Source organism: Mesoplodon bidens (genome assembly GCF_964165515.1).
Source record: "Mesoplodon bidens genome assembly, chromosome: 9".
In the NCBI taxonomy this organism is placed as follows: Eukaryota; Metazoa; Chordata; class Mammalia; order Artiodactyla; family Ziphiidae; genus Mesoplodon; species Mesoplodon bidens.
In genome coordinates, this window is record NC_138166.1 from 61,665,676 (window position 1) to 61,684,312 (window position 18,637).

Sequence of the window (18,637 nt, forward strand, 5' to 3'; positions counted from 1 at the left end):
ACTGCATGCAAGTTTGCAGATTTATACTTTTTCTAGTAATTTAACAAATATTTATTGAGTACCTATTATGTGTCCAGAGCTATAAATAACAAAGTCTCCACAAAAGGAAGAGATGACATACAATTAATAGGTGTACACATCTCATGAATAGAGTTATTTTCTCTGTTTTTTACAATACTGTATGCCCAGTTCCTTAGGACATACCCAGATCCTGATACATAATGGGTGTTCAATAAATATACATTTATATTATTAATTAATTAACTAATAAGGTAATCTTAGATGTTTTTAAAGGTTATGAAAAAATAAAATGAAGTAATGGAGTATAGAATGTCCTGGCACAGGGAGTTATATTTTATTAGATGGTTAGGAAAGATTCTCTGAGGAGAAGGGATTGGACACCCTTGTCATCTGATTTTAGAATATTCATTGCTCATTTTTTTTGAAACCTATTTCAGAAAGAACCACTGAGAAAACTCCTGACTCAGAAATTCCATTTATACTTTCAAATCACAAGGAACCCTGGAATGTCGTTTCTTATTCCCTGAAGTAGAATGGCAGGAATAAACACTGGACCTCACTTCAGGTCCACTGCTGATGTTTTGTATCACCATCAGCCAAGAGACTAAACAGATATTTCTTTTTAAACTCTAAGCTGTAAGCTTGAGAATGTTATTTAGTTCAGCTTAATTTTATATTAATTTCCTTAAGGAGCATAAGAGTGGCTTCTGGAAAGTATATATTGATTAGCAAAACTCTAGAAATCACCATAATCCAGAATTTAGCCCTTAGAAAATTAATGCCAATATTTTCTCCTTTCTTCTTTGGACATGGATACAGGACTGACTGGTGAAATACCAAAGATTTGATATGTGTGCTTTAATGGAAAAAGCATGAACATAAGGTCAGGTCACATTGTGTGACCTATGGTAAGTTATTTGAGGCCCGCAAACCCCAATGTTTCCATTGTTATGATGAGCCTGATGAAATCTACCCAACTTGGCAGTTGTAAGGATCAGAAACAATGTGTACAGAACATCACAAACAGTAGTGGTGGGCAATAAATAGTGGCTATTAGTACTGTAGTTATTACTGTGGATTCATCTTGAAAGTCATTTGTAAATACTCTTCTGTCGTTTCTATGGAAAGATATGAAGACATGATAAGTGATTATCAATAGATAGTCCTTAGTACTCTCTTAAGAAAAATGAGACATTAACTGATTAAAAAATGGAAGTCTTTTCTTTAATTCTTAAAAGGAAGGTATGTGTAATTACACAGACTTTCATTTTCAGATATGATCCAGACTATTACTAGTAACATACTAAGTGACTTATTAAGAGCTCATACAAGTGGTACATTAGAGTTTACTGAGAATTCTAATTCAGTTTTCTATAAAGAGGCCTGGCTGCTACACAATGCTTTGACAACGTTATAAGATGCCTACTGTACATACACACATGTAAATTTTTGGAATTTTTACAATTTTCAAGAATTATGGTTTGTTATCAACATATTAGTAACATTACCTTGAATTGATCATGGTTTTCAATTGTGGCTCTTTCTTGGTTTTTTTTAATGTAAATTATTGTTAATTTACTTCTTTTTCATTTATTCTATTTATGATTAGCCCTTCAGGGCCTGTGATGAATATTTACATATATTGGACTTTCAATAATTAGATTTTTTTAACATTATGTTCTAGAGTTCATTTATGAATCATCCCTACCATTTATCTTAGACTGTGTTCCCCAGAAAGAGTCCTTGGTAAAAGGTTCGTGTTAAAGTTATTTATTAGGAAGTGTTCCCAGGAAAAACAGTAGGGGAATGTGGAGTGGGACTAGGAATTGAAGGAGGTAATACACTTTTTAACATACCCCTTCCACACACTGACAAAGGTTCAATTTTTCATCTTCTCTGATTCCACAGGCACTATCTGTTATTTTAGCTTTGAAAATAGCTAGTGCCTTAAATCACACAGTAGATTCCCTAGATAGCTGGGAGAGTAGTTTTCAGTGGATTTTTTCTGATTTCCTCTGTGCCCAAAGCAAGAAACAGCGTGAGGATTAGTACCAGTGAATGAGACAAAAAACACAAGACCAAAAAGGTTTCTAAAATGCATATGTTGGCAGCGTAAAAACACTAGCTTGTCTTTCAAACAACTGTCAGACTCCCAAACCTCTCCTGCCTACTTTTTGCCTTTCCAAATCCGATTACTCCATCAATAAAAGGAATTATTTTAATCTTAGTAGTTTGCATATATGGTGTGGTTGTCCTGGTCACATTCCAATCTAGATAATTATATCTGCTCTTCCTCAAACCCCCTGTTGCTTATATTCCAAGTGGCATTCTTCTTTCCTTTTTAACCAACTGCGCCTAGGCACCACTGTGAGGTAGTAAACAGCTACAGGGAGCTACCCTGGAGATGGCTGCACATCCTTGGTAGGTGTGCTCATCCCAGTATAATTTGTCTATCAACTTATTCATTTTTTTTTTCTTTTTGCGGTATGCGGGCCTCCCACTGCTGTGGCCTCTCCCGTTGCGGAGCACAGGCTCCATACGTGCAGGCTCAGCAGCCATGGCTCACGGGCCCAGCCGCTCCGCGGCGTATGGGATCTTCCCAGACCGGGGCACGAACCTGTGTCCCCTGCATCGGCAGGCAGACTCTCAACCACTGCGCCACCAGGGAAGCCCAACTTATTCAATTTTTAAAGCACTTGGCATCCTTCAGGAAGAAAAACCTAGAGAAGGGAAAATCCTATTATTACTCCTATAACCTCAGTAGATTTGAAGCACTGGTCTAATTAGAATGGAGACAACACCAACAATTAAAAAGCGATAGACCTGGGCAGAGAGGATGATTTATGTAAAGGAGTTTCTCAATAGCAAGTATTTCATTGATAACCTATAATAAAATTAGCCTTAAGTTTCAGAGTGCCAAGGTATCATACTTCCATGCAATATTAAGCATTTCTAAGTTACACAAGAGGGGCATTGAGATATAACCAAATATCTCCAACAGTTTACTTAAAAGAAAATGTGTATCAGTATAAAATCAAAATCGTCTTGCTTTTTGTGAAGAAAACTTCACTGTAAGTGGAAAGAACAGAGTTTGGTTAAACTTATTTCAGAGGAAACTTATTCTGATTGGTCTCCATTAACAGCCACTCTTTAGACAAGTCCCTTACCTTACAAATAACTCAATGTCCCACCTTACAAATAATTCAGTGTCCCATCTTCTAAGGAAAAACATCACCATATTCTCTTGTAATTTTCTGGTTTATGTTTGTGCCCTATTCCTGCTCCCACAGTACTTTAGGGACCTAAAATAAATTCAGTAAACTTGGTTGACAGAGCGAAGATAAAATATTTGAGTTTCAGAAAAGAATATTTAACTTCAGAAGAAAGGTGCTTAAATTTACTTCTAACACAAATCACTGTAGGGGAAGAAAATAAAGTTCCTTTTCTATTTGTAGCAAGGGAAATGGTGGGGAAATAATTTCAGAAGCACCATATTTACTGTTGTTAGAGAAATTGTACATGCTCTTCTGACAGTTCCTGGTAGTTATGGCCTCCCTGGGATCCTAAGGAAGCCTGGAGAAGACAGAAGCCAGCTGGCTCACAGACCCTTAGGACTCATATGCCTTTTTGGTACCCATTAGTGTTATGGGAGCAAGGACTCTGAAGTCTGTATCCAGACCAACGGTGTAATCAGTTCCCCAAACGTAAGAACTTTTCTGTTTTATGTGTATCTCTCCAATCACCACCCAATTTGCCCCTCTCCCCAGTATGACCAGTATCCCATAACAAATAGTAGGGCCGTTTATGGGGAAATGGAAAGAAGGCAAGTTTACATTATTCTTTGGGGGATCCCTCTCATGCCCTTTGCTTCTGATACACAACACTGCTAGAGGCATCTGGGTTTTGCCAACTCTTTGTACCCAAGTTTCACAAATATTTGTTTCTTCGCTGATCCATAGCCTAATTCCAAGACAAAATGCTTCTAAGTGGGGTCCTCCTTTTTCCTTGGAGAAGGTAGAGATGATGTTAGAAAAGGCTCTGAGCCAAGAAAGTAAAAGGGAGTCAAGAAAGGCCAAAGGCATATTTCAGAAACTTCCCTTCCTTAATTTGGTTACAACGTAGTACCCCATAATTATAGTTGAGTATAAAGACTCACCTACAGTTATTTCTAGTTTGTGAATGAGGAAACCAAGACTCATAAAAGTTAAGTAACTTGCTCAAGTTCACCCAACTGGCAAGTGTTGGCATCAGGACGAAACCCAGATTTCTCTGACTCCAGTTGGAATGCCCTGCCCAAATTCTGTGCTGCAAATAACCTATCAGGATGTAACTTTATTATAAAATGAGTTTTGCTGGTGCAGATTGCATTTCATTAGAAGCCAAAGCAGATAAAATATTTTATCACATGGGTCATAAGGGAGTGGGTAACACAAAGCCTTCCAGGATTCACTCTGTGAAACCTGATTGTTCACCACCTTGTAATATGTCTGAGAGAGGAAATCCTCTGTGACTCCCTGTTCACCTTCGTCTTCTTATAATTTCTAAAATATGCCCATGTTACCTGTAATCTGTATATATTAACCATAATTATTTATTTATTTTTAAAAATAGATTTAGTCTTCCCTCCTTTTCTTTGTCTATAAATACATGCAAGTTACCCTCTCCATGTCTTGGTAGGCTTTGGTGGACCATGTTGAGCCAATATGCATGCTCAGACATTTAGGGGTGGGCATGAGGTTATGGTTATTTCAGGCAATCAAATTGTTGTCATTATAAAATGGAAGGCTTAATGACTCCATTTCTAGGCCAACCCTCATACTCTACATATGAGGAAAGAAAGGCCCACAAGGTTAATGACTTGTCCCAATGCCAGTGATGATTAGTGACAAATCCAGACCCAAGACTCTCAATTCTGAATCTTCAATTCTGATTATTTTATGATTAACCAGTTCTCTGTGTAACATGTTCCCAAATTATTCTTTGTTTAAACGATATGTGTAAAAGTAAATTTAAGCAGGTAATAGCATTTTGATGGCATGAATAATTGATTTCTTTTCAATCCCCAGAATTTACCTCAGTGCCTAGCACAGAGCAAACACTCATGTTTGTTGGGGAAACAAATGATCAAGTAGTTTTTTAAATAAAGCAAGCTCTTCTTCAAACAGTTAAAAATTAGAGTAAGCTTTTCTTAGAACGTCTTTTAAAAAATATTTCCTTTACAAAGTTATTTTATGAATGCTTAACTGAAAATAAAATGGTTTCACCTTAAATTAAGACACTATATTTCAGATTCAGCTACAATGATTGCATTAAGAAGGTTCTTTATTTACAGATACTTGGTGATGATAAAAATCTTGAGTAAACTTTGTTAGACTTCTTTATCTATGGCAAAATCTGTAATTTTCCCAATGTTAAAAGGAACCCAAGTTTATTCTAAAATCAAAGAACAAACAGAAGTTCAAGTGGGTTGCAAACTTGGCAAAAACATGTCCTTCTAAGAAAAAAAGAATTCAGCCTCAAAATCTGTTACTGCTGTGCATCTTCTGGTTTTCCTTTTGTAAGAGCAAAGACCAGAAAAAAGAATGATAACATCACATAAAGCAATGGAATATACTTTGTATGACAAAAGATATTAAAATTGCTTGTTTGAAATTAAGCCAGATATATAATTCCTTTTGAAAAGTCAATTTGAAATAGGCCACCTTGTGACCACAATCACGCTTTAAGTTTGGGTGTGTAACCAAACTACCATTTGGTACCATAAACTACCATTAATCATACTTCAATTGCCATCACTTATCTAGTGCTACTAGGTAGAAATAAGTTTTTCTAATATACTTGTGTTTGCATTTCACTATTTATAGATCCGTGATTATATTTCTCATTTGTTATCATGCTTCCCTTTGCTATCATGAATATCACAAAACTGCATACAACATCTTCACTTGACTTTTTCCCCTGTAGTAGGTATTCAGGATTTCTCTTCTGAATAGTTTTTAGCATTTGAATCCAAATAGTTTACAAATGTCAGTGAAACCATGCTTTAAAGAGGAGCCAGTGCTGCTGGAGCCCCAGATAAAAGGACTTAGTTTTTAAAGTGTACAAAGACTCTGGTATAAGGCTGTTTTACTCTTTGTAAGGGCTACCAACATCCTCAGAGCTCATTCTCAGAACATTTGACTGAATTTCTGCCGAGAGACACAATCTTATTCACCATTGTATCCCCTGAATCTAGAACACTGACTAACTCACAGTAAGCACTCAATAGATAAATATTTCTGGAAATGAATAAATAAATATAGCAAGCTTTTTTCGAGACGGTGGCTAGTCATCAGCTTTAAAATTATTTTATTTCATTGCTTAGGAGGCATGTCTTATAAATTATGTGTTTCTAAAACATATGTTGAAAAAGATCTTCTGGGGTATTTTTTATTGCTATCAAATTAAATTAAAAGGCACTTTTAGCATTTTTCTTTACCATCTATTTTACCCATAATCTGTGCCTTGTCAACTAGACAAGTTCCTCAAAGCCTGGTCTGTGTCTTTCAGGTCTCTCCATTATTCATACAACGCCTGGCACAGAGTAGCCAATCAGTAATATAATTGTCAAGTAAATGAATGAGAATATATAAAATAATTTTTACCAGAATTTAAAATGATTTTGAAGTAGTAAAAAATAACATTGGTAGTGCAAAAAAAAGAGTGACATGAAAGACATTCTTTAGAGAAAAATCAAAATGAACAAGGCAAAGAGGTGAAAGGGATTAAATATGACAGATATGGATGACGGGGTTTCAATCCTCTGTCCATCTTTCCAACAAGCTTCAGTGGGTTAAGGTCCCTAAAAACCCAAACCTCCTTTTTTTTTAAAAAAAAAAATGAGATAAATTAGGATTAAAATTTAAAGATACTGGGAATTCCCTGGCTTCCCAGTGGTTAGGGCTCTGTGCTCTCACTGCCGAGGGCCCAGGTTTGATCCCTGGTCAGGGAACTAAGATCGCACACACAGTATGGCAAGATAAATATATAAATAAATTTTTTTTTAATTTTAAATAAAAAGATACAATGCTATGAGAATACTAGGTTAGCCATGGCAAAGCATTTTTAGTTACCTGGGTGATTGTCCTGGATGTTTCACTCAGACAGAAAAGCAATAGCATATTCAAAAAAGTTTAACTGAAGAGAGGTTTGAAAAGGAACTATTTACTGAGGTGGGCTGAATTCAAGGAACCAATAAGAGATAGGGAAGCACCCCTAGGCTAGGAAGAGCAGAAAGCCATTACCACTCCTAGGTCTGAAAAAACAGTGGGAAAGAATCATGTTACTGGAGCCTGGTAAAAGTAGAAGCTTTAGAAGGAAAACACTTTACCTGGGGATCTCACTCTAAAGGAGTGCAGCTATTTTCAAATAGTACCCTGAAGGAAGTGGTGGTAAGTAAGTACTCAGTGTTAGGGCAAAAAATGACTGGAGTAGCGGCAGTGAAAGTAAGGAAGGGCAAATGGAGACTAACCAACACACAAGTGGCTTCCCTAAGAGTTTCCCCTTTGCCCCCGATGCAGCCACCAGTCCTACATCTGTCCCCTGGAATGTAAGTAGATGAAAATCATAAGCCTGATTCTTGATGAAAATTTTAGTTCTCCAGCTTGGTGTCTCTAAACTTTTTTCCTTTTTCATCCTAGATTATTACATTTTTAAGAATTGTATTTTTAATAAACAGTTTTTACTTATAATTGTAAGAAAAATAGATCCAGTTTGGATACTTAAATTGTTACTTTTGATGAAGTAGGCTACCATGTAAATGGACTGTTGCCTCTTGCTGTCTGAGCAGTTGGCATAATCAGCTGCCCATCAGCTGGTTAAGTCAAGCAAGGATAATGTTCCTCCCAGACAGCTTCGCAAGAGAAAAAACATTTGGACCAGTGGTCTTCAAAACTATGGTAGTTGAATCAGTACAGAAATTAAAAGCTTCAAAGAAATTGGTATCACAAAATTTGTAATCCACCTATTGTCTCAAATGGTCATGGCGACGTTCATTTAGCCCTGGAAACTTCTATTCTCCTATTTTCAAATATGAGATAAGCACCGGTTCCAAATGAAAATTTTTCATTACATTCTTCCTGAACGATGAATGCAGGTTTACAATTCAAAATTGGCTCTGTGCCCCTTCTTTTTTTCTCAAGAATATCTAATAAATAAGTATCTATATACACTATATGCCTATGAATTACCAGAGGAAAAAAGGAACCTAAGAAAATATAGTCCACCTGGCAAAAGAATAATCATTGAAAATTAATCATATTAATGATACTAACAAATATTGAGTGCCAGGCACTAGGCTAAGTGTTTTACATTATCTCCTTTAATCCTCGATTAAGTCTCTGAGATAGCTATTTATGATGCAGTTCGAAATCAGGTCAGCTTAAATGTGAAGTTATGGTCTTTATTAATACAACAAGAATAGCAAATAGATTATAACTTATGTCCCAATTCTCATTGATTAGTATTAGCCTTTAGTAATGTTGAACTGATAAATATTCTGAAGCTGAATCCCAGCTCAGCAGAAAAGACCAGCATGGACTATTAGTGATGCCTGTTTTAAAAAAAAGAGAGAAGATTTGCATCAAGTATGCCATATGCTTACTACATCAATCACAATTATAAAAGTAGATAACATAAAATTACGAACAATAAGACCAAGATCATATTTTATGAAAATGGTTATAGATATAATAAATGTATCTAACAAAGGAAAAGTCTCAAAGGTCATTAAAATAAATTAATGACATTTAAAATAAAGAATCACAGAAAAGTTAAAAGAAAAATGAATGGGCAAAAATATACCAAAAAGTATGCTAAAGTAAACAAAAAGAAAACAGGAATTCCAACATTATTATTATTAGAGCAGAATTCAAGAAAAAAAAAGTACATACAAAAATTTATGCAATAAAGCCAAAGCTATGACAAGAGGCAGAAACTTAGTCTTTGTTCTTTTTAGAGAGTGTAGAATGAAAATAAATGATTTATTTGACTGACAACATTAGAAAATAAGTAAGAAAAAGAAAGTATTTCCATTAATTCAAGAAGTAGGAATCCAAAAATGTCAATAACTATTGTAGAAATTAAAAGCTGTCAAAGAATTTCATCTTTTAAGATGCACCATGATCAGTGGTTTTATGGCTGAGCACTTTAAAAAGTTTAAGGACGGGCTTCCCTGGTGGCGCAGTGGTTGAGAGTCTGCCTGCTAATGCAGGGAACATGGGTTCGAGCCCTGGTCTGGGAGGATCCTACATGCCGTGGAGCAACTGGGCCCGTGAGCCACAGCTGCTGAGCCTGCACGTCTGGAGCCTGTGCTCCACAACTAGAGAAAGCCCTTGCACAGAAACGAAGACCCAACACAGCAAAAATAAATTAATTAATTAATAAACTCCTACCCCCAACATCTTCTTAAAAAAAAAAAAAGAAGGGGCCTCCCTGGTGGCGCAGTGGTTGAGAGTCCGCCTGCCGATGCAGGGGATACGGGTTCGTGCCCCGGTCTGGGAGGATCCCATATGCCGCGGAGCAGCTGGGCCCGTGAGCCATGGCCGCTGGGCCTGCGCATCCGGAGCCTGTGCTCCGCAACGGGAGAGGCCACAACAGTGAGAGGCCCGCATACCGCAAAAAGAAAAAAAAAAAAAAAAAAAAAAAAAAAAGAAAAAAGTTTAAGGACGTGATACTACCTAAGCTCCCTACACTGCTTGAGAGCATAGGAAAAAAAAAAAAAGAAACCTATCTAGTTACTGTTTTATACAAGTGGCACAATCATTATATCAAAATCTGAAAAATAAATTCATGTGCTTACAAATACACACATATGAACACACGAATTATAAGGAATTTTTGATAGAGAAAAATTCACAATATATTATGTGAAAAGAAGCAGAATATATACTGTGTATGTAAGGATGATTATTTTATAAAACATACATATACATGTACACAAAGAAAATGTACTGGATTGAAGTATATATTATAGTAACTTTCCTGTATGGTTAGATTATATGTAATTTTTATTTTCTTTTTTATGTTTTTTCACTTTCCAAATTTTTTTCACTGCTATGTATTACTTCTATAATGCTAAAAAATAACTAATGTATTAAGCCAAAAAGAAGCTGATTTTAGAGAAGCAGCTATTTTTTTTGTAATGATGAAGGAAGATTATTCTGACTAAAGAACAAAGGAGAAATTGCTAAACCTGGAGCAATAAACAAAAAACAAAAAAAAAAGAGGGAGGAGGTGAGGGAGAGGGAGGGGAGTAGGAGGAAAAAGGAAAAAGGAAAAAAGTAAGGATTCCCAGGTTGTAAGAAAGAGATTGAAACAAAAATGTCAGCAGGGTGCTAATGGAAGTTATCAAATCCTTATGTAGAAATCTTTATGGGATAGAAACTCCTCTGCTGCCAGCCTGCTGGCATAAAAGGAAAAATTAAATCTCTTCAGCTGTACCTGCCACAATCACGAATATTGTCAGCCTTTCTTGAGTTCTGGAATTCAATCAAGATAAAATATAAGCTGTGTGAGGCCAGGTACTTTTGTTGCTGTGTCCGTGGAGTTTCTGGAGCAGTGCAGGGCCCTGCAGGGCCAGTGAACATGTGTTAAATGGAAGAAGGGGGGTTTGCAGTAGAGCACGCTGCCCGGCTCTGCCTCATGGCCTGTTCTCTTCAGAATATTAGCTGTGACTTGGCCCACAGCAAGAATGTGTTTCAAAGCCATAGATAACACAAATAGCTTTCAGAATGAAGGTCAAAATCATCCTTGACTGGATGAAAACATGGTCCCAAACTAGCTAGGTCCATTTTGTGAGAATACAAAATAGAGACTGATCTCAGTACAACCCAACACTGCAAACACAGCTTCTGACTAGACTAAACTTAGGCTGTGTGTACAGAAGAGAAATATCGAGAAGAAGGAAAAAGGCAGTCCTGCTCCACTCCATGCTGGTCAGACCATGTATCAATCACGGAATCTAACTCTGGGCGCCCAGTTTTACAGCAAACATTATTAAGTAAGTGCTTATTCCAAAACACAAAACACAAATGGCCTGGAGACCCCACCCTCTGAGGGCTGATTTAAGGAGATCTGGGGAGATTTAAGGTGAGGAGAAAAGGCCTGGAGAGTACAAGAGAGCTGTCCAGAGGAAAATGGGTTAGACACGTCCAGTATTACTCCAGGGAGTGAACTATGAGCAACAGATGGAAAGTGCTAAAGTAGATTTGGCTCAATATAAAAAGGCATTTTCTAAAAAGTATGATACCCTCTGAGTACACAAGAGTAGGTCTCTGTCACCACAAGTGGGCAAGCACCAGCTAGATGACCATCTATAAGGAATGTTCTGGAAGGTACTCCTGCACTGGATGGTAGGATGCACCATGCAGGCTTCCAACATGGGGGACTGATAGGCCCATAGAGGGGTTTTGTTTGTTCTACAAATGAATTTTTTTTTTTTTTTTTTTGCGGTAGGCCTCTCACTGTTGTGGCCTCTCCCGTTGCGGAGCACAGGCTCCGGACGCGCAGGCTCAGCGGCCATGGCTCACGGGCCCAGCCGCTCCGCGGCATGTGGGATCTTCCCGGACCGGGGCACGAACCCGTGTCCCCTGCATCGGCAGGCGGACTCTCAACCACTGCGCCACCAGGGAAGCCCTACAAATGAATTTTTTAAAATGCCTTTGGGGGAACACACACTCTGGAGTCCAAACTATTCACATGGCTCCCTTCACATATCTATGAGACCTGCCCAGCTCCTAAAGGCATTCGAGTTTGCATAATCTGTAATGTCCAGTCCAATTCAAAGATAATTTGCCCCTGAGATGTAACTTCACCACGGAGCTGTCACAGAATTTTCTGCCATTGGAGGATGGAAGAGAGAAGAACTTGGCAAAGAGGTAGAGTAGAATAGCTCAGGGAAGATGGGAACCCCAAACAGCCTAAGGTTGAACCATTTCTTTTGTTCTGCACAACTCCAGCACACATCACACCCTTAAAGATTCCTTTTCTTTTTCTCCCTCCCCTCATTTATGTTTCAAATCCACAGGCTTTTTTTTTTTTTTTTTTCCTGAGCCTCTAGGAGCTCAGACTACATTAAGTAAAAACTTTCCACTTAGGATTCAGAGCTTTTATCACTAACTCAGCTCAGAAAAGCAACCCTTCAGGTTGACTTCTCTTAACTGCTTTAAGCCATTCCAGAGACTCTTGTCAGGGCCCTGACTCCTCTGTGTTGTGGTTGGTGTAATGCTGCCACCTGGTGACTATTTGGACAAAGTGCCTGCAGCATCACTCTCCTCCCAGGCAGAAATGCTTCACACCCGTGAGATGGTGAAGCAAACCTTCCCGGGGCAGGGTCTACCTAATTGGGAGGGTAAAATCTTAACTCTGTGAGGACAGTCCTGTGCTGGAAAAGGTAATTTCTAGTAAATATTAATATTAATAATGACACTCATTATGATATTTAATAACATTAGTAATGATTGAATTCTGATAGATAATATATTAAGATGATGTTCTGCAGTAAAAATGTATATATAATTACATCATCTTTTCCATGTACCTAAATTCGTCACATATATATTATTGGATATTATCCTCAACAGCATATTTATTCTTTTCCCATGAGGAAACAGACTCAGAGAGTGTAAGTGGCATGCCCAAGACCACACAACTAGTAAGTAGGAGAATCAGAATCTTAACCCAGTAGACTTGGCTCCAGATTTTCTAGATGACTCAGCTATGGGAGCAAACTGGATCTTAGTAGCATACATTATAGAGAGATTAACGCCCCGAGCTACGGGATTGGCAGAATGGGGGAATCATCAGTCTAAGGGGCATGACAAACTCACGAGGGGATTTGTGGTGGTTTGGTACAGGATCCACCCGGTAGGCAAGGGTTTGAATAATAAGATATAGCTAGGGGAAAGGGACTGGTAGGGGTAAGGGATAAGGTAGGGGTAAGTCAAGACCCCAGTCTAGTGGAGTAAGGAAGAGCTATGGCTCCTTGTCCATATTAAGTGCATAGGGAAAATCCTACTGGAGGTGATGAGGCTTCTGAAGTCCTACCTGTCTTGGCCTCGACAGTTTCAGGAACTGGGTTGGGTTGGCCTGGGGGTGCAGGTACTAAGTCCATTACTCTTGCCAGAGGCCATATCATCTTCCCCTAAGTCATGCCAACCTTCATATTACATATTAGGTGTGAGGGTGTGGGAGTGCTAAATGATGCACATTTGTATTTGTCTATTTGCTTAATCATCTATCATAGCCATCCTGGACTAGGCAATTTCTCATCCTTTGTATCATGTAATTACTACAACCCTAAGAGAATGGTTAGAATTTGTTCCCCAAATTGTGGGACTTCCCTGGTGGCACAGTGATTAAGAAACCGCCTGCCAATGCAGGGGACACAGATTCGAGCCCTGGTCTGGGAAGGTCCCACATACCACGGAGCAACTAAGCCCATGTGCCACAACTGCTGAGCCTGAGCTCTAGAGCCCGTGCTCCGAAACAAGAGAAGCCACCACAATAAGTCTGTGCACCGCAAAGAAAAGTAGCCCCTGCTCACCGCAACTAGAGGAAGCCTGCGCACAGCAACGAAGACCCAATGCAGCCCCAAATTAATTAATTAATTGATTGATTTTAAAAGAATTTGCAAACCCAATTTTGAGAGTTTATTATCGAGTTGTCAGAAAGGTGGTTTATAGGCAGGAAAGATTTTTAGCCTCCTGAAGAAACAAAACCATCTGTAAATTGGACCACATTTTCTTGGTGACTTGCTCAAAACGATTCAGATGCATGTAATTGGCTTCTAAAACACAAGATAAATAAGGCTCCACTCCTGAGAGAAATACGCCCAATTCCACCATTTGATCTCACCATCAAAGAGAAGTTTTCATAATCTGGTTTCTTCACAAATTCACTTAAATGAGGTTCAGAGGTTATTTTTGTTTATTTTTGGGTTTTTGTGCTTTACAAAATACAGTTAACTAAAGGTAGCAGTCATAATATAACTATATCCCTTTTAGAGGAAATCACTCTCTCTACTTTTTAGGGATCCTTTATGTTTGTGGTGGTTTATTTTCATTTGGACCAGATTGACTTGAACCTACCAGCATACGAATAAATGGGCTTTAACCGATAATTTTGTTCTAGTGCTCTAATGTATAATTTCATTCCAGAGTTATAAGAAAGGGAATAGCAACCATTTTATATGAAGCTTATATTCCAGAATAGTAATTGCTTAGACATTATCTGGAAATTTTAAAGAATAATGATGTACTGCGAGTCCTTCACAGCTTGTGGCACAAATCTTGCACCAAAACAAATATAGAAAAAGTGAGAGGTTGCAAAGTCTGTTTTGTCCATCTTCAGCAAGTTTCAACCCTTCTGTTGAATCTTTGGGTCTCCTAATGTTTACATAGCATGGTGGAAGGGGAACATAACATTCTGTCCATTGCAATACATATACACAGATATATAAATTGTGGTGTTTATTGTTTTTTTAGTGTGGCATATGCATTTCCTTCTGGATTTTCTTCCCCTTAGTGAAGATGCATCTCACAATCAGATTGTTATTTAGTTTTAAGAGATGTTAATTCCCCTTACTTTGTTTCATGTTTTACTCCTTGTAACAGGAAACCAGTGACTCAGTTTTACATGGACCCTCTGATAACAGAAAAAAATCCTTGAAATTCCCTTATTCATTTATACTTCCACACAGTGGACATCTACTGAGGATCTGTAGTGTGTCAGACACAGAGAGTGTTTGACCCCAGTCCTGCTGGCGGTCTGTTTTCACTTTACTGACCCCAGGCCTCTTTATCTTTCTGCAGGTGCCATGGCGACAGAGCAAACAGCTGCCAGGCTGACAGCAGCGGGTTCCTGGAGGAACCACCACCCCTGCAGGTAGAGGGCCCCTTGAGGATCAGAATAGGAACAGAAGGAAAGATAAGATGAAAGTGTGTCACCACAGTTGGAAAGTGCAACCAATGCTTAGAAGACACGCCATAGGCACCCAAGAGATGGGGAACCATGGAGTCACAGTGGACAAGTACAGAAAGCTCAGTGTTTGTTTCCTTTTTATTTTCTTTTGATTTTTCTAAGGAAGGAGACTGAATCTCGTAGAAAGAAGGTTCCAGGTAAAGTAGTAAACGTACACAAACCTGAGTTTGTAACCCTTGTCTCCTGATTCCTAAGTCACTGATAATGATAAGAAAAAAGGAAAACACAGCATTTCTTAAACCTAGTACCTCCCCCACCTTTCTGACCCATTTGCCTTTATTCCCATTTCTCCCACAGATACCCTGCTTGTCAAGCTACCAGAGTCCTGCTGAGAATGGATATAGAAAGCCAAGGAATCAGAGCCACAGCTTAGAGTCATCCCAGGACTGTCAGCAAGAGTCACAGGAGTCTGATTCCAGGAGCAAAGTGAGGACATCTTTTTCAAATCAAGACTGGAGTGTCTTGGAAGAAAAAGCCTCAACCTCTGTGGTAGAGAAAGAGTCTCAGTTTGAGGCCATGGACGGGCCCTCAGAGCTGTTGACCCAAGATCTGGCCCTTGATAAGATCACCCCTGGGGGAGAACCCCCAAGGAAAAACAGCCATCTGTGGCAGCATCTGCCTGTGCCCCAGACTGAATATGAGGTCACTGTAGGCATGGTTACCTCCAAATATGATTGCCCTCTGGGTCTTATGATGATGCACATCACAGAAGTGAAGGATGGGTTCCTGAGGCCTGAGCGAGCTGGGGCAGTATATGTACAAAGCCACCACTGTGAGTCTCAGAGATCACCTGGAATTGATCGTGCTCAAGACAAGTCCTTTCATGTTGACTCGGAGGCCCCAAGAGGAATAGAAGGCGGTAAACTCTGTCCTGATATTAACAACGCCTTACTGATGCAAAAAAAGTGTCCCACAGCACGTCCCCAAGCCCAGTGAAGCCATGCCCTATACAGGCGACCTTGTCCAAACATCTGGAAAGTCCATTCCCCATCTAGATTAAGTGGCTGGCGATACTCCCCAAGTGAGGCCAAGGTGTAGTGCTTTGGGTCAGATACCACCTAGGGCAGAATCTGAGATGGGAAACCTTCCTCCAGATGCTAACATAAATGCTGTTAGCTCCAAGTCTGTGACAATCCAGATGTTCTCCAAACTGGCATCAGCTGCTCAGAGTGCTGTGGTCTTGGGAATGGATTCTAGAGAAGCAACTTTAGAATGCACTACGTGTGACCCTGTTACCACAGCAGAACCAGGACTGGGAACAGAAGCAAGACAGTTCAATGATGTTTCTGTTCAGACTTAACACATGTGAGCCTAGGCCCTGGCATTGCTGTTCAGCTCCAAGTAACAAGGCCCAGCCCCTCACCAAATCTGTCTCTGCAGACACATGTTTCCCTGGTATCTACCCAGGGGGCACCTGCCAAGATGTGCCTGCCCACTGTGGTGGCTGCTGTCACCACCATCTCCCCTGCCACGTGGCGAGGCAAAGCCCCAGCTTTGTGTCTTCAGCCTGTAGGCACTGCTCATGCTCACATAACCATCTGGAAGCCCAGTTCATGAAGACTTCGAAAGTCCTTCAGAATACCACAGTGAGGGAGCTGTATTCTGTCAGTGTTTACCTCTGCAAAGATGGGGAAGCAGGGCTTCCCTGGTGGCGCAGTGGTTAAGAGTCCGCCTGCCGATGCAGGGGACACGGGTTCGTGCCCCGGTCCAGGAGGATCCCACATGCCGCGGAGCGGCCAGGCCTGTGAGCCGTGGCCGCTGAGCCTGCGCGTCCGCGGTGGGAGAGGCCACAACAGTGAGAGGCCCGCGTACCACAAAAAAACAAAAAACAAAAAAACAACAACAACAAAGAAAAGATGGGGAAGCAGACACAGCAACAATAAATACCTCAGGGATAAAGTTCAGCCTTCCCTTCCGAATGTGAGCTCTCGGGACATACCTTTCCATTTCAAATCATGACTAATATTTGTAGACTGCTTTATTATTTACAATATATTCTTACAAATTTCTTCTTATTTGATACTTCCAATCACCTTATGAAGGAAGGAAGGCAAATTTTATTATCCACCCCCATTTTACAGAGGGGTATAGAACAGTACATTCATATATAAGGTTCTAAGCATCAATGCATCTGTACCTCCTCTTCAGTTCAGTCTAACTGAAAATTCTGTCTGATATTCACTTAGCTGTATAATATTGCACAAGCCATTTCATCTCTCTGAGCCTAGTTCCTGTTTTGTAAAATAGGGAGACTATTCATGTCATCGATGCAGGATCGTTTTCAGATTAAATGAGAGAAAACTTGTGAGGCAATCAGCACACTCAGACACTCAGCACAGTGCCCGGCACATAGAAAGCCCTAGAAAATGCTAATTGTGTGGTTACCAATTTTTGTTACTATTTTATTGTTGTTCAGGTCTTAAATATAGAACTTATCATGTCAAATAGAGGAACTTTTGGTCTTCCTTTGCTAAGCTTGTTTAAAAGTGAACATTGAGGCCTTCCCTGGTGGTGCAGTGGTTGAGAGTCCACCTGCCGATGCGGGGGACGCGGGTTCGTGCCCCAGTCCGGGAGGATCCCACATGCCACGGAGCGGCTGGGCCCGTGAGCCATGGCCGCTGAGCCTGCGCGTCCGGAGCCTGTGCTCCGCAACGGGAGAGGCCACAACAGTGAGAGGCCCGCCTACCGCAAAAAAAAAAAAAAAAAAGCGAACATTGAGGTTACTGAGGGCTGAAGGACCCACAACGCTGTTCAGCTCCTGGTAAATCAACAAGCATTTAGTGAGTCCTTCCAATGAACCCCCTTCAGCAATTCTCAAGGTCAGAAATAATCTAGGCTATCAAGGCTAGCCACTGATTTAAAAACTTAGGAGTATCAAACATGAAACTACGTGTATAGACAGGGTGGGAAAACAAGGTAGCACATATAACGTAGGACTGTAGCTGTTCAAAGGAGAATGAAGGGCAGCTATAATTTCCTGGGTGCCTACTATTTGGTGCCTTCTGTGTTACCTTCCCATTCTGTTAATTCCACAAATATTTACTGAGTGCTATACCAAGCACTTTATTTATGCTGTGTCAAATAACCCCCATTTTCCTCCATGCCATAAATGTGCCAAGTCCTCCCTCTTTTACAGATGAGGAAGCAAGAACTGAGAGTTTAATTTTCCAACTTCCCACAACTCCTAAGTCCAGAGTCACATTCAAGCTTAGCTGACACCAAATTCTTGGACAATCCACTCCAAAGATGTGTCCAACTTTAAAATATCTAAATCTATGTAAGTGTAACAGTAACATGAGAAAGTGACTACTTGAAAGATAAGGCAAATTACTACATGGCCCTTCAAGATATAGAAATCTATACAAATGTAATATAAATATAGAAAGTGATTACATGAAAGATAAAATAAGGGTTGAACTAGTAAAAGAAGGTATTGAGATCAATTCTAGGTATAATATTATGCTAAGTTTCAGTGAGAGAAAAGAACAAAAGCTAATGTATAGCTTGGGTCCTTTGGAGTAAAAAGACCGAGGTTCAAATCCTGGAGAATAGTAGGAGTCATGATCATCACTGATGTTAGTTGAGAGATTGGAAATGC

General features: G+C 39.6%; 1 protein-coding gene and 1 pseudogene across 2 annotated transcripts in view; both read left to right on the plus strand.

Moving 5' to 3' along the window:
- The window catches only part of ITPRID1 (ITPR interacting domain containing 1), a 100,537-nt gene extending 84,986 nt beyond the window's left edge, over positions 1-15,551 (plus strand). Inside the window, 2 exon segments of the mRNA XM_081244330.1 lie at positions 14,871-14,943; positions 15,337-15,551. Coding sequence (XP_081100456.1) covers positions 14,871-14,943; positions 15,337-15,412 — 149 coding nt within the window. The 3' untranslated portion in view covers positions 15,413-15,551.
- Positions 15,552-16,036: 485 nt separating this feature from the next.
- LOC308622710 (protein ITPRID1-like) lies at positions 16,037-17,545 on the plus strand (annotated as a pseudogene). The gene has a single exon. The product of its transcript is annotated as a protein ITPRID1-like (transcript).
- The last annotated feature ends 1,092 nt before the right edge of the window (positions 17,546-18,637 follow it).